The 16,210-nt window shown below is 39.9% G+C and overlaps 1 protein-coding gene across 2 annotated transcripts in view; it reads left to right on the top strand.

The window, feature by feature from the left end:
- LOC141797571 (roundabout homolog 2) overlaps window positions 1–16,210 on the top strand; it is a 71,564-nt gene that overhangs the window by 40,775 nt on the left and 14,579 nt on the right. For both annotated transcript variants that reach the window (XM_074679064.1, XM_074679063.1), the window contains exons 7-15: window positions 1,381–1,505; window positions 4,073–4,244; window positions 4,669–4,874; window positions 7,159–7,240; window positions 7,483–7,651; window positions 12,979–13,145; window positions 13,455–13,576; window positions 13,809–14,025; window positions 15,649–15,767. In XM_074679064.1, the coding sequence (XP_074535165.1) occupies window positions 1,381–1,505; window positions 4,073–4,244; window positions 4,669–4,874; window positions 7,159–7,240; window positions 7,483–7,651; window positions 12,979–13,145; window positions 13,455–13,576; window positions 13,809–14,025; window positions 15,649–15,767 (1,379 nt within the window). The remainder of the gene's footprint in view (window positions 1–1,380; window positions 1,506–4,072; window positions 4,245–4,668; window positions 4,875–7,158; window positions 7,241–7,482; window positions 7,652–12,978; window positions 13,146–13,454; window positions 13,577–13,808; window positions 14,026–15,648; window positions 15,768–16,210) is intronic.

Genomic DNA, 16,210 nt, shown 5'->3' with positions numbered 1-16,210 from the left:
ATCACACGTTGTTATTTAAAGCAAGCAATGACCAACAGTGATAAAATCCCACCATGACAAGCCTGTGCAACATCATCTTTATCCATGATAAACAGTCGCACATGTTATGTAACCAAAATCTACAATGACAAGAACTGAGACAAAGAACAAATGCGCTTTTTAACACAATTACGAAACCTGTCAGTGAGTCTGATACCAGAAGTCCTGAAACAAATACTTCATGAGAGTTACCTCTGATTTGTTTTAGGACATTACAGCGTCTTACCAATCATATTTAAAGCCGTTAATTGTTAATGAGCGTGTGAGAGGTCTGCAGTGTTTGGGAACATGCGCTCAGTGAGAACATTACGACTCAACAGATGACTCAGATCTCTTGTGTATCGAGCCAAAAATGTGTGTGCATGCTCCCGTGTGTGTGTGCAGAGATTTATCGAGAGGATGAACCCGGGCTACAAAAACCTCTCATCCGACGGGAAGCGTGAGCCAATTATTCAGACTGGAGGTAAAAGGAGGTGGTCAGTGTAAATCTACGGAGGCCAGGATGAATTGGCAAATGCAATGATCTGACCCTAGCTGGAAATTGGCAGCCTGTGCCCGGACCTTTCCCAAAATAACCGAGTAAATGTCAGCGGTACACCGGGGCCATGCACTGTGATGATTTGTTATTTTTCGGGGGACAAGGAGGTGATGTCTCTCATTAGAGATGAGAGTGTAGTGATAGATCAAACCCTTCGAAGGTTAAAGGGACAAGTCTTAAATCTTGCTAGTTAGGACCTGATGAGTGTTTTATAGATGCAAATCTTAAAGTGGTGACACAGAGTTTCTCTGTGCTTTTGCTTTAAGTCAGTGTTTAGGTATTACTTCCACAAAACCTGCATGCTTTTTAAAGATTAGTCTTAATACAATTTTTCCAGTGGCAGAATCTGTTTATGCTTACGCTTCCCTTTTTCTTATGAATCCTAATTCTTAAGAATTTTTCTAAAGGTGTGATTGCTGTTTTTATGTAGAAAAAACATTAAAATACCTCCTTCTTATAACAGTGAAATGCTGCTTAATCAGTGATGCAACTGTATTTACAACTGAATATGGCATTTGTAGTGTTTAATCTCCCACTGGTGACATTTCCATCCAAAATAAGCACTTTTACTTGACATTTAAAGGAAATCAAGCTATTAATGTTAAGTTCTTTGAGGTAGATTTGCACATAGGACTTGTGGTAGGTCTGCATTTTTGTGTTGGTATTTTGTGTTGGTTTTAGGGGATAGTTTTTCAGAAACTACAATAATCAGGTGTTTCTTACAAAGTAAAGATGAACAAGCAGCTTTTGATGAGCAGTGATAACCCTTTTATTTGGTCTTTTCTCTCTTTTGTCCTTTTCAGTTCCTCCTCAGATTGCCACAAAGCCCCGAGATCAGATCGCCTCCCAAGGGAGGAGAGTCACCTTCCAATGCGGCACCACAGGAAACCCTCCACCTGCCATCTTCTGGCAGAAAGAGGGCAGCCAGGTAAAAAGCTGGAGCAGGGAATGAGAACTCCTCTAATCCTGTAGCAGCAGAGGCATTCGGTGCAGTATGTTCCTGTTTTCATATCATTGTATGGTTACATCTGCTCTTCTGCGAGCCCCAGGTTTTATAAAACCTTACTCATACACTATTGCTTCACACCTCTTTTGTTCCGAAGGCGAGAAATACTCGCTGCAACACGAACAGGTTTTGTCTGATTTAATCCTACTTTTTTTCTGACACCTTTTTTTTCCTTGGGTTGCCCACACTCTTTTAAACACATTTTTTTTTAACGGGCAAGAGGCGAACGAGAGAGCGCAGCACACATTTGCATTTGGCTCAAAGATATGAGGAGAGACAAAGAGTTGGAAGACATTGCGGTATTGCGTTGGCGAGAAATATTTCTCCTGCTCGCGACCACAGAGTAAAAGTGTTGCGATGAGGAGAAGGGGGATGAAAAGTAGAAAGGAAGGAAGGAGGGAGGGTTGGCAAGGAAGTACACCAGGTGTGGAAGCTTCTTCTCCAGGGTGAACCTGCAGAAACACATTGTCCTCTTTCCTCGCTGTGATAAACTATAAATACCCTGTTGCTCAACAGCAGCTGGGATCACTGACTTGTAGAAGCAGCTTCAGATGTTTTTTAGTAGCTAGTCTTGGTGAAAACTGGAAGTTCAGCCACAGATTTTGTGAATAAGCCTCAGTGTGCAGGATGGTTGGGGCATGGCTTGGCTGTTTGTGGAGCTTTTTGCTGTATTTGGGGGATTATCTGTAGCCTTATAACCTTGTCCCTACACTGAAGTCTAAGCCTCTTAAAGGAATGAAATGGATGGCTGAATGGATTGATGTGCATCCCTTCCCCCTTGTTCACATCCATCTCCCTCATAGAGAAAAAACAGAGTGGGGAAAGTCATAAAAACGTCTGTTTGTAGGCATCATCAGAAAACATCGAAACAACCCAATTTCTGGTGGTCCTGACCTTTATCATAGCCATGCTCGTGGAAACATAAAGAATCAAAACTCACCAAGCATTAAACTGTGCTGGAAACTGTTTTTAGTTTTAAAATGCTGTTTCCCTACATTTAATGCCAGCCCTAATGTTAGGCTGGAAGTCTTAAGCTGCTGAATGGACTTTCCTGAAATTTGGTGGCAGTATTTCAGTTCTTTGCCTGAAGGATAATATCTATTAAAACAATAAGGTTAATATTAAAAACTAACCAAATAATTTTCTTCCTTTAAGCCTACGCTGTACTTTTTGCTTATGTTGACCATAGATACTCCTTAAAATCATGTCTCTCGAGATTGTATAAAATTCACTTGTCAGGTTTTGCTCAGCTTGTTCTCGCTCTCAGACAGAAAATGCTGTATAAATGCTCTGCAGGAAAAGTACCCCGTTTTTTTGTTGTGGTCGAGACCGGTGGAAAGCAACTGTGTACTGTCTGCAAAGCCGGCACCACAAAATCTTAGCTAAACTTTAAGAGACTAAGATTTTGAAGCATTATTTATGTCTTAACCTTTATTTTATTTTATTTTATTTTTTTTGCAGAAGAGAAATATATATCTTCAATGGGCTACCACTCTTTTTCATTTTATTTGAGCATGTTGTGAGGCGTTATTTAGGTTTACGTAACAGAAAAAAATCACTTTAAACAGAAAAGAAATACTTTGAAAAAAAATTGTATGGTTTATAAAACTACTTTGTTGTCTTTGAGTATCCTAGGTTAACTTTGCAGTATCTCCAAGAGGCAAAGTAAGGTGTCCTCTTTTTTGGTTTTGGGAATATAGTCATCCTAAATTAACAACTGTTAGCACTCCAGAGGAAAAAACTCACAATAAACCACAAGCTGTATAATATTCATACATAATTTAGCAATTTTTTTAGCATTAAAAAAAGCACTACAAGCAACTTGGCACTTTATTGAGTGAGAGACAAGTATTAGCATCTATATGGTAGCATAGCGCTGTTAGCATTTGTTAGCATAGCGCTGTTAGCTTATTTATCCAACAATTAATCCTAAATTTAACTTGCGTAATGAAATAATAACCAAAGATTATTTGCATAAGAAAACTAAGAACTGAGATAACAAGAAAGAGAATGTCTAATATTAACAAGCATACATTTCTGTTACTCTGTCTTCACATATAAGTCCCCAATCTTGACCGACAATAGGAATTTAGTTGGAGGAAGCAGTTCAAAGGTAAATAATTAAAGTTAGTGCAAGTGGTTGTTCTCAAATCATGATATATATAGATTTATTTATACAAATTTATTTATTTTTTTATTAAAAAAAAAAAACAACAAATGAAATTATTTTAATATGTTGATATGTACTTCTGATTGTTTTTTTGGTGAATATTTCCTTTTTCTGAAAAAAGCCATTTATTATTTATTTTTTTAGTGTTGAACAATACATAGATTTATTTTTTTTAATTTTTTGTTGTTGCTGTTTTGTCTGGATGAATTTGAAGATACCCCCTTAAAGCTAATTTTGAATTTTTCACCACATGCTACTAATTGGAAATAGATGAGCTGTATCCCTGGTTTATAATTATTTCTGTTCTTGTCTGTCATAGATGTTGTTGTTTCCTGGTCAGCCACCGTCGCAGTCTGGACGTTACTCTGTCTCCATGAGCGGGGAGCTTTCCATCACAGACGTCCACCCTGAAGACTCGGGTTTCTACATCTGCCAGGCCATCAGCGTGGCAGGAAGTGTGCTGACCAAGGCACTGCTGGAGGTGGAGGGAGGTGAGTCTGCACAGTCATGTTTTGAACCTTGGGGAGGTTGATTCTGTATTCTGCACTAATGAGAGGAAAACATATTAATTACTAAGTAGGAGCATAACAATAAGGCTCATAAAGACTAAGAAAGGAGTCAGTTAGAGACCCCATGCTGGATGAGCAATGAATTTCTGGCTCACTGTTCTTCCCCAGGCAGCTTGTAAGCACCAGATTTAAGCTTTTTTTCTCTCTTTGTGCTGCCTTTTGTTTTCTGCCTACTAAGCAGCTAAATTATTTTCACCCTTTGCACTCTGATGGCTGGCAGCTTTGTAATCTTATTTTCTATAGGCCTTCTGTTCCCCTTCCAAGTATGTTTTTTTCCCCTGTGCTTTCCCCCCACTGAAAAGCTGATCAACATAATATTCTACCTCCTCTGCCCTCAAAATGCCAGGTCCTTCAGGTCGCGTCCCACCAATTATTCGCCAGGGCCCGGCCAATCAGACGGTGTCGGCAGGTGCGACGGTGCAGCTGCACTGCCGAGTGATCGGTGGGCCTGCAGTCAGGATTTCATGGGAGAAAGAGGGAGAGAGGCTTCAGGGAAATAAACCTCGGGTGACCTTGATGGAGAATGGGACACTACAAATCACAGACATAAAGGTGTGTGTGTGTGTGTATTTACTCTAAGTGAGGGTCATTTATCGGATAGAGCAGGAAAGGAGGAGGTTTTGACTGGTGTTTGTCCTTAAACTTGAGGAAAACTGACTCTGTGACTGATGGAAATTACTGAAAACTTTCCTGTCTGATCTTTGCCTTCTTTGACTTTTTCTGCGGCTCGTGAGGCCACATATCTTTTTCTCCTTTTCCATTATAAATTCCTTTTTTTGTTGGTAAAATGAAGGTGAGGCTGGGTTTCAAAGACAAATCTCTCTGAGGCAGGCCATATCTCTCCAATGCAATTATGTGCTCATGCGGTGTGTAATTGTAATGTTAATGAAGGTGCTTGTTTGTAAATGCTAATGTGTTCTGCTTTGATGGAGGAGCAGTCAGAAGCCCCCTTTGTGCTATAACCCCACCTGGAGGTCAGTGTGTGCAGGCAGGACGGAGCGAAAGAAGCATCATTTCCGTTAATTGACTGGCGATAGATGATTAATCATCTGACCGACTTTTAATTAAATCTCCTGCCTGGGACTGTATGCTTACTCACTTCCTCCCTCATCCTGCTTCTCCTGCTGTGGCGCTCGGCAAACTTGCAGAATTAAAGTTCAGTCCGGTGCACCACTGAGGCGGGGGAAATCTGCCATGCCAATGTGCTCAATGGAACAGAAGAGATGCATTAGTGTGGCATCAAGGGGGCTGACAAGGGAGGAGAAATATGAGGGGAAATGGAGATGACGAGCGAGCGACTAAAAATATTTACCCTGCTGATGCCCCCACCCGCCATCAATATTTCAGCGCTAGTTTGAGTCATCCAAAGAAGTTCACCTGCACCACCCACCGAGCTGTCTGTCTGTCAGCCAGAGGTCAGCGCTGCGGAGGATGATCTCATATGGTCTGATGATGGTTCCAGCAGACTGGCTTTTAGCCAGGGCAGGGCTGGAAGTGAGCACCAACCGGTCTCAGTGAAGCGTGCAGGCGTATACACTTTATGATGTAAACAGGAGGGCAGGTACAGTAAGGGAGGATGTGCTGCCTCATGGTTTGTAGCAGGATTGCTTTTTGAGCCACTGATGCAGAGGTGATCGGGCCACCAAGAGAAAAAAAGGATAATTTAGGGATGCATGATCTACTTTAACTTTGAGGAAGATGAACCAGAGAGCAGGGGATAGAAACAGTTCAGATTCATCACATAAAGCTTACATAATCAGAATAAAATGTGCATGTTAACAGCGTTTTGAATACAGTTGGTTGGCATCTTTTTGCTGTTTTTGTTTGTGTGTTTGTGAAAGAAAGGGATGATGTTTTAGTTTTGCTCCCTTGCACATGTTTTTGGTTTAAAAGCATGAAACAGCTTATGAAAAAAATATCAGCTGTTTGACATAAGTGAATCATACAGCAGCCAAAGAAACCAGGTGTTTCCTGAATTAGTTGGTGGGGACCAAAAACAGAGCAACGAGGGAATCAGATATCAATAATCTGCACACTCCTGCATTAACGAAAAATAAGTTACAGATATTTTTCTTTTATTTTAATACTCTGAGGGAAGCATATAGAAGACACAGTGAAGTATTTCAGTGACGAGATGGTGGAGAACTAATATGAGGGAATATTGGGATAACAGCCATCAAGTAGTTTTAGAACAATGACTCCAAGTGATAAAACATGCTGCAGCTGTTAAATGCATAATGAGGGATTCATTAAATTTGCACAGGTTTACAGTTTCAACACATTTTTCTCTCAGTTTGCAGGAGGTTTTAATTATAGACATGTTGCAAATCAACACTAATTGACTTGTGGTTGAGCAGTTACATGAGGTGTGACCTCCAGAGTTGTGTTAGACAGAGCGCAGCAGGAAAACGAGGAGGAAATTTTCTAAGGAGTAAATTTTCTGAAGATAGATAAGTAATAACAGACTCATCTGGCTGTGCGGTTTTAACTCAAGCATGCATTTTAAGTCATTCCCTCCATTATTATAAATTCATAAGCTACAGTTAAGATAGTTACATTAGAAAACAGAACCTACAACACAGTCTGACCTGATTAATTTGCTTTAAAAGTTCAGTTCTCGTACAGTACGCAGAATGTTAGTGCTACTCTTGCATCACAGCTTGAAAAGATTTAAGTACAAGCACAATGTTACTGTAGGCGTTTTTGAGCCAATCTGTCTCTGTCGTTGTTGATGTTGATCAAAACTATCATTCAAAAATGTGCAAAGTGCGCACAGCAGCTGGTCACGTCACGACTTAAGAGGTTTCTGTTCTAAAAGCTGACTTTTGTGTAACAGGACACGGACTCGGGGATGTACACGTGTGTGGCATCAAGTGCCACAGGGGAGTCGAGCTGGAGTGGGATGCTGACTGTCAGAGGTACTCACACCACTCGCACTCGCACTCTTGTCTCTTTGTTACACTTCACACCCCGACACTCTCACACTACACCTCCATGTTCAAGAAACTACTTACGGTGCCAATGTTCTTCACAAGAGTCTTCAGCCATGATAAGATGAAACCCACTCCAGTTCAGCCCAAATGTTCATCACAGTCCCTCCATTCTTGTGATGTAATAAGGCTGGTGTGTGTGTGTGTGTTTTTTTCTGATTGTGTAACAGAGGATGGAGTTTCATCAGTTTTAAGAGTCTCCGAGTTCATCCAACTCCCAGGGCCTCCGCAGAAACCGGTCGTGACTGAGGTGACCAAAAACACTGTCACCCTCACCTGGCAGTCGAACCCACATGAAGGGGGAGCGGCCGTCACCTCCTACATCATCGAGGCCTTCAGGTACACAGTGATACATGTCTGCATCCTAAAATTCAAGTTCCATTTCCAGTACTGAAAGAGATTCAAGTCCATTTTCTGCACTGGTTGCTTTGATTTGGTATTTTTTGAAGGTTATAGTTTGCTGACAAACCCAAGGTTCGACAGATTTTAAAAAATGATGCCATGTGAAAATCTGACATTGGACTGGTAAAAAAATGAATCCATCACGGAAAGTAAAAAAAAATTCATTCTTTATTGTGAAGCAATGGAAACTTAACCTGACACGCCAAACGAACAGTTTCATATATCCGCCACGGAAATATTTCACTAGTCCATCTGGGTAGCAGCTCTTCTGATTTGTTTTCAGAGGCAGGACTTTAAGAAAAATCCGCAGCTGGTGATTGGACGACCGTTCTGATTAACACACTCACCACAGACCAATCCACATCAAGCCACGGTATGACGTAGCTTATGTGAGCCGATACTTCTAAGAAACAATAGATGAACAACTACTGAATCACGAGAAACAGCTGTGAAAAAGGCGTTAGACGACAGCTTCCGTTTTTATAAATTCAACTTAAGAATCAAAGGAACGCTGACAAGTACGAAAGTCTGCTGACGTCACGTCTGCTCCCACAGCTCCCGCCTCTCTTCCCTGATTGGGCGGGTCAGAATTTAGCCGAGTGAATTCGTTGGTCAATGGAGCCTGGTAAGACGGACCTGCAGGAGTTCAGAAACTGAATCAAGCAGGTCCATCTGCTCTGCAAGGTTAATGGAAACTGGTTATGATTAGGAAAACTCACAACCGACACTTTTAATAGATTTATTGAAACTAAGTGAAAAAAACACACACACCCACTGTAAGTGTACAGAAAGTTTTTAAAGTTCATTGTAAATTCGTTCTCTGACCTGGTGACTTGTATTTTGGTAAAGTTTGGAAAGTTCCAAAGTTTGCTGAACTTTATGGTCAAACATATTAATATTAAAAATATGATTCCAGTTGACCAGCAGCAGGAAACTTGGCATGAGCGGCAAGTGAAGAAACAAAGAAAGACTTAGCCCAAAAAAGGAAGAAACTTGTATTTGGATAAGCTGTTCGGCGTGAGAAGAGAAGATATGGTCAACTTTTTCATGGGCATGATCTACATGCTAAGCTTATCCCACAAATGCATGTTTATTTTTTTCTTCAAGTTATTATTTTGGGCTTGTTTTGCTTTTAATGGGGTGGAGAATGGAAAGTGATATGCAGGAAAGGTGCCACAGGTTGGGCTTGAGCCTGGGCCGAAGTCGAGGGCTTGCCTCATGGGTCACAAAGTCTAGATCACTAAGCTATGCTGACGCCTTGTTTGGATAGTTTGAAAAAGATAGATGTTTTTTGTCACTTTTCAATTGAATATGTTATTTTAAATAAAAATACCAAAATAAAACCATTGAGACTGATTAAAAAAAATCAAGAGTACACACTTTGAAAATACCAACATTAATCAAGTCCAACAAAGGTATGTCTGTATTATTAAAGTCCTCAGGGGATTAAAGTCACACATTCAAAGTGTGGGAGCACAATGAGAAATAGATTCATACATCAGCTGCATAAAAAACTTTAAAAACGTTCAAATTATTTTTCTCAGTCAGTTCATTTTTTCTCCTGCTATAAAAAGGGTGAGGCTAAATTGACTGAACTACTTTATAATAACTTTTATTGCCGTCTATAAAGTTGAAGAAAGTGATTTCAAAAGCAGGAATGAAACTGATGCAGCAGAAGGTAGCATATCCAAAGTCTTAGCCCTAAAATCATGCCAAGATCTAAAAACAGAGCTTATTAAATCACTCATTCGACCTTTAATAACTAGTGGACACCCACACATTTCATTTAATACCTTAAACACATGGAATAAATTAAAAAGTAGAGAGTATTTAATAATAATTGAGACATTTGAGATGTGTTATTTTCTGATTTTTTTGGAGGGTATTTTTTGAGTGATGGGCTTCGAAAAAAAATGCAGATTCACCAAGTTTAGTAAAAGCTCTAGGGAATGAGTCCATGATTCTACTCCTGTGTGTATATTTGTCCTCATTTTCTCCTTCTTAGCAACAAAGACTAAGTTCAACAGTTTTTAGAAGAAGCTTTGAAAAGTGTCCTTATTTGTCTTACTCCTGTGACATTTGTGAAATGTCCAGCAGCAATATTTGTTTGACTGGTGGTCCTGCTAGTTTGCTCCCTGAGAAGGAGCTAATAATGAAATTTGTCTGTGAGCCATTGTCTTTATGTACCCCTATTTCGCTGAGTTTAGCAAAGACAGTCTTAACTCAAGTCCAACACTTTGATGCACTTTCTGCCTCACAGTCTTAAAAAGTTTGCCCTTCCACTTTCTCTGTTTAATAATAATCTGACTGTTCCCAGATAATGGAGTCTTCTTCATTTAGACTCATTAGAGTGAAAATGTCTCATCTTTGCCCGAGGGAGAGACAGTCCTGTTAAGTGACGTCCTGAAGTGAAACCGTGACACTCGCTGCATCAGTATTTAGACGCGGCATCCCGAGGAGAGCCAGAGCAGCTCCTAACAACCGACCGGAGGCTTTAGTGAGGCAGACAGTGAGTGAAGGAGGAGACAATTACTGCAGTGGTCAGCTCTGTCCTAGGGCACCAAAGGAGGAGGTGGTGGTGCTGGAGAGGAGGGGGTAGCTGCCCAGTTGGAGAGTTCACTCATTATAGAAGAAGTAGAGAGGGTACAAAACGAGACACAAACACACTAAAGTTCAGTTAGCTCTGCGTGTGTGTGTGTGTGTGTGTGTGTGTGTGTGTGTGGGTGTGTGTGTGTGTGTGTGTATGGGTGTGTGGGGACTGAAGCTTTGTAAGATAGTTCTGCACGCAGAGCCTCTCACTTTGGCACATACCAGCACACTCCTGCACCAAGTTGAAATCAGAATCTATGTTGTTGCAACTTGTTCTGTATACAGCAAACAAAACAACTGAAACTTGTGTTATAGGAGAGAAGGAATCTTAGTAAACTAACGTATTTGTGTATCCACTCCAGTCTCATTAAAATCAGTTTTTTGAAACATCTGAAGTCTCTGTTTAAATGGCAAACTGTTTCTCTGAGGGAATATTTGGTGAAAAAGGTGACAGAGAAGAAACCACAGAGGATGTGAAAATGCTGCAGCATGCATGTTGTAATTACCTCAACATTTTCTCCTCTGTGGAGTTGAGGAAAATGTTAAATTGTGCTCATGCTGTTTGATAGTCCTCGTCCCCATGCAGCACCGGGGCTGTTGTATCCTCACCGGACTCATTCAGAAACCATCCTCATAACCTGCTGCAATAAAAAGAGGAAAGGAATAAAACTTGCCGTTGCTTCATCTGCCTGCTCAGAGCAGCGATGTGGTTTAAGATGCATTGAATCTTCTGGTCCCAAGAAGCAGCTAATAGCAGCCGCTTAGCCTTCTACACACACCTCAGGATAGGCTTATGTGTCGAAACTTCTCGGTTCTCAAACAGAGTGAAACTTCTTTGTTTGCTTCGTCACAGAGTGAAATGAGGGGATTAATAACTGTCTGTTAATAGAGCATATAGCAACAGGTGTTACCTTAGCTTAGCTAACAGGTTTAGTTAATATCAAGATGTTGAAACTCCACTTTTCATATAGAAAATAGAACATATGTGTTAAATGTAAGCGTTTCAAAGTTCCTCATGATAGATTTTGTTGCTGTCACACAGAACCAGGCTAGCTTTCAGTCTTTGTGCTTTACTAAGCTAACTAATTGCTTATTGTCCTGTACTCATGGTGGATTAAGATAAGATAAGACTCCTTATCTTGTCTTGATGTTGGGTTTCTGCCAATAAAATTTTATTAACATTTACAGGTCTAGACTTGTAAATGTTTTTGTAGAGTGTCTTGAAATAACATTAGTTATGATTTGGCGCTGTATAAATAAAGATTGATTGATTGATTGATTGTAGATTTATATTAATGCGGTTTAAAACAGTGTATTCTCTGTGACATCATCCACTAGTTTCTAAAGAGGCATTGTGTAGCTCAGTGATGGCAGTGGCCATATTGAAAATGCTGACGCATGCTAACCAAAACACAGAACAGGAAGTGGAGCCGCCTTGCTAACAGCTACAATGTGCCTGCCTGTGATTCAAGTGCTTAGCTTTTACTAGACCTAAATTAATGAGTTATAAAAGATACCACCTCTTCACTCTTGTGGTATTAAAGCATTGACATGCTTCTGACTACTTTTAATGAGCTCTGTGCATTACAGCAGCAGGAACTTGGGTCTAAATTTAGTTCCTCGGTAGTAACCTGTCTTCTTCCAAGTGTCTCAAGTTTCATTTCCAGTGAATTAAAGCTCAATCAAAAACAGCAAAAGCTGAATCTCATTCTAACATGCTAACTGCCGGGTCATGTGACAATGCTGGCCATTCTATCATCTTCTATAGTGCCAGCTTTGTTATACTGTATGACTATTCTTACTGCCATCTTCTGGTCTGGCCCTGTAGTGCAAAAGTTTTTATTGCTTTTTCATGTTTACTTCTTCACAAAATTTCAGGCCTTAAGAGGAAGACAGATGAGGGACTTTTTAGTTCCTTGAAGGGAAGTTACAGCCAGTGTTTAAAGTGTGAATTCTTACAATTCCAATGCTCCAAAGATGGTCAATTAACAGAATAGTCAGTTCTTATAAAGTAGTCGTTAGCTCTTTCAGATAACCACAAACACGTCTCTTTTTAGCTTTTAAAATGAGTAAAATTACAAGTCACTGGAGGTTTTATGCCATTTCAAATACAGTTTTTAGCTCTGTTTCATGTAATTGAGTGCATGTTCCTACAAGTTTCAATTTTAGAAAAAAGCTTCCTAATGAATCGGCTTACTCTGAAAATAATCTGAAAACGTGACCCTACTGTTGGATCTGATGTCTAATTACATCCTACACTTTGGTTTGTAATACAACACAAGAGTGAGACTTCTCTTTCTGACATTGCTGGTTCCTCCTTCATCTGTCTATTTCTATCCGTCCATCAGAAAAGGGCAAAGAGTTGTGATCAAATCTGTCGTTATCTCAAGATGACGTGATAATGAAGCTGAGGCTTGTCAGATAACAGGAGTGAAACAATGTGGCCGTCACATTGGCACATTTACCTTTTGAACTTTTAAAACCTGCTGAACGTTTTCCTGATAACTATCACTTGACTTTCCTTGAAAACTTACAATCCTTGAATCAGGAGCAAATTCACTTGTTTGATCTCTTGGTTGGTGTAGTTAACTCATGACCACAAAATGTATCTTCATATTTTCAGGTGATTAAATGTTTGGCTAAGGAAAAAATTGTCTCCTGTTGTTTTATTTCAGTCAATCAGTGGGCAGCACCTGGCAGACAGTGGCGGACCACGTGAGGCAGGAGAGGCACACAGTCATTGGACTTTTTCCCAACACGGTCTATCTCTTTATTGTCAGAGCTGTTAACTCATACGGCCTCAGTGACCCCAGTCCTATATCTGAGCCAGTCAGGACGCAGGGTGAGTAACTTTAGCAAAAAACATTCTTTTTCCCACAAATATGAGTCATTCTTCACAATCTTTATTCCTGTGTACATTGAAATAGCGAGAAATTAGAGATACAGATTGCATGGCAGGCACAAAGATAATGTGCTTCATGGTTTAGAAAACTTTGCATATGAAGTCTGAAAACTAATTGCTTTCTCAGTGTGATACTCTCCTGCCCTAAGCCATGTTTAATTATATCAAAAAGCTTTCTTTTGGAGCTGAATGTGTGCTGTTCAGCTGTTTTTTTAATCCTGCATTGAATGTTTGCCTTTGTTGCTGCAGATGGGAGTCCTACAGAACAGGGTGTGGACCACAGACAGGTCCAGAGAGAGTTAGGAGAGGTATCTGTCTACCTGCAGAAGCCTGTCGTTCTGTCTCCCACCAGCGCCAGGATTTCTTGGACTGTGAGTGGAACACTTGGCTGATGAAAACGTCTACTTTTCAAAGTCGGCTTTTGGATGTGCGGAGGACACGCTAATCTCTGAACATTAACTTCAAAACCTCCTCCAAATATTACGTGACACAAACAGATTAACTCTGAGTTCAAACACTGCCAGTTCTGCTCCTGATTACTGATGTAAACATTGAACTCTGTGACTGTATTTTTTCTTTTTTGGTCTCTCCAACATTTTCCAGGTCGCTCGTCACTCTCGGTATATTCAGGGTTACCGCGTGTATTACCGGATGATCGGAAGCTCCTGGTCGGTCCAGGATGTGGAGGCCACTTCTGATCACAGCACCATTTTAGTGGATCTGCACGGCAATAAAGAATATGAGATCAAAATACGTCCGTATTTCAATGAGCTACAGGGACACGACAGTCTCATGGTGCTGCTGCGTACGCCTGAGGAGGGTAAGAAATGTTTAATATCAACACACACAGTAGCATAAACTGTAGCAAGTACATACATTATGCCATCAAGTGTAAAATAGGACAACGTTTCAAGAGGTTCACATTTTTGTTGTCTTGTCTATTACAACAAATGGAAAAAGTGTTGAACAAAGAAGTTTGTGTGGTACACTTAACTAGGGAACAGAAAGGGAAACAGTTAGCCTGACTATACCAGAAGCTCCTCTATGCTCACTAATAAACAACCTGGAACTTGTAGATCAAACATTTTTTTAAAATTGCTTTCAGCTGGAGTTAGACTTTCAAGTTCTATTAAAGAAATATATGCTTGGAAAAGTGTCTTTAAAACCCATGTTGGTTAATTTTGTGTTCATCATTTCTGGCACCCCCTGTTGACAAAGCAGATGTTGCTCTGTACCATAGATTGTATAAAACATGGACGTAGTCTCCTTGACATCACCCGTCGGTTTCTGAAACAAAAAATGAAGCAATATGTCGCGGCCATATTGGTAATGACAAGGACATGACCTGAGCTGTGCCTCTTATTGGGGGAGCTCATGATCTTAATATCCTCTGAACAGCCGAGTTAGAAAAAAATTCACCCCCTGTACATTGTGTGTTGATAGTAAAATTAGCAATTCAGACAGGGGATGTTTTTTGAACCAGGCTGTAAATAGGTAAATTTCTGCTTTGAAAACAGCTTTTTTGGCTTGGTGAGTATGTGACCTCTGGTTCTTCCGGCGTCAGCCTCAAGTGGACACTCGAGAAACAGCACATTTTAGCGCTTCCGCATTGTCTCATATTCTTAGACCTAAGGTTGCTGCTTCTTTGTACATTTAAGATGAATGTTTCTTGTCAAATAACTTCCTCTTGCTTTCTTTCAATAGTCAGATGTATTACACATGAAACGTTGTTGACAAATATGTCTTCTTTTTTGATGGTTTTATTTGCATTTTTAGGCCATAAAGACACATAAGTGTTTCTTGAAGGCTGTTTCACAACCAGCTGAAAACTTCTCACTGGAGCTTTAAAATACAAATAGGGAAACATTAAGTCATTTTAAAGCTCCTGGCAAGATTTTTAATGTGGCTATGACAAAAACTGAAATTAACATCTAGGTCTCGTTTAGTACAGTTTTATTTTTATTCACGTTTTCATTGGTCGAGTTTTTTGATGAGTAATAGATCTTACTCTTAAAAGAAAGTAGGTTGAAATTGAAAAAGGGACTAAAAAACTCCACATTGATTGCACTGGGATATGACTAGATCAGACATGATATTCTTCTTTGTCCATAGGGGGCATCAAAATCAACATAAACAATCAACCACTTCTTTGGCTTCTTGTTTGTGTTTGAAAAGGTGGTGGTTTTTATTGACACAAATAAAGTAAAAAATGTAAATAAACAAGTTTAGAATACAACATAGTTTTTCAAAAAATTATATAACAACAAAAATAAATAAATAAATATTTTTACTCTACAAAATTATGTAATTTGTTCAAGGACAGTATGCGGACAGTATTAGAATTTTATCCTTAACTTTTGTTGTCCCTTTGTAATAGCCTTAAACTACTCTGTATCAGTTCATGATAATTTGGATGTAATTTTCTTCTTATCTCTGTCTGCAGTGGTAAGTGCAGCTCCACAGGCGGTGTCAGTGGTTCAGCTCACCAACAGCACCAGTATCAGCGTGTCCTGGGAGCCCCCGCCTCATAACACTCAGAGTGGGATCATCAGAGAGTACAAGGTGAGACTGCAGCTTTCAGAGTGAGAGTTCAAACATCTCCCCAGACAACGTCTGACAGAGTGTTTCCTTATCTGAGCGTTACTTCTGCTTTTAAGACGGTCAAACGGTGACACAGCTGCAGAAAGCAGAAATAGAGTGGAACAAATTGGTCCTCTAATCCACAATGTTTTTATTTTCATCCTCACATTTGTTGTTTGGAAACTCATAAGAAAACTGATTTTGATTAAGCATTAGTAATTACTCATTGACTTTTATCAGCTGCCAGTACACAAAAGAGACTTAATTTTGTCATCAGATTCTCGACTGAACGTTGACTGTACTTGTCATCCAATCTTCTCCGTGAGAAACACTGAGTTCTGATTATCTGTCTCTTAGCATGAGGACAACGCTGATTACTAATCATCCAGCGCCTATTCCAGTGAAAAAAGAAGGAACACACAGTG

Source organism: Halichoeres trimaculatus, unplaced genomic scaffold (genome assembly GCF_033239565.1).
Source record: "Halichoeres trimaculatus isolate MK-OKI-2021-1 unplaced genomic scaffold, fHalTri1.1 fHalTri1_scaffold_9, whole genome shotgun sequence".
Classification (NCBI taxonomy): domain Eukaryota; kingdom Metazoa; phylum Chordata; class Actinopteri; order Labriformes; family Labridae; genus Halichoeres; species Halichoeres trimaculatus.
The sequence above is the reverse complement of the archived record's forward strand: the minus strand, read 5'-3'. Positions and strand labels throughout refer to the sequence as shown.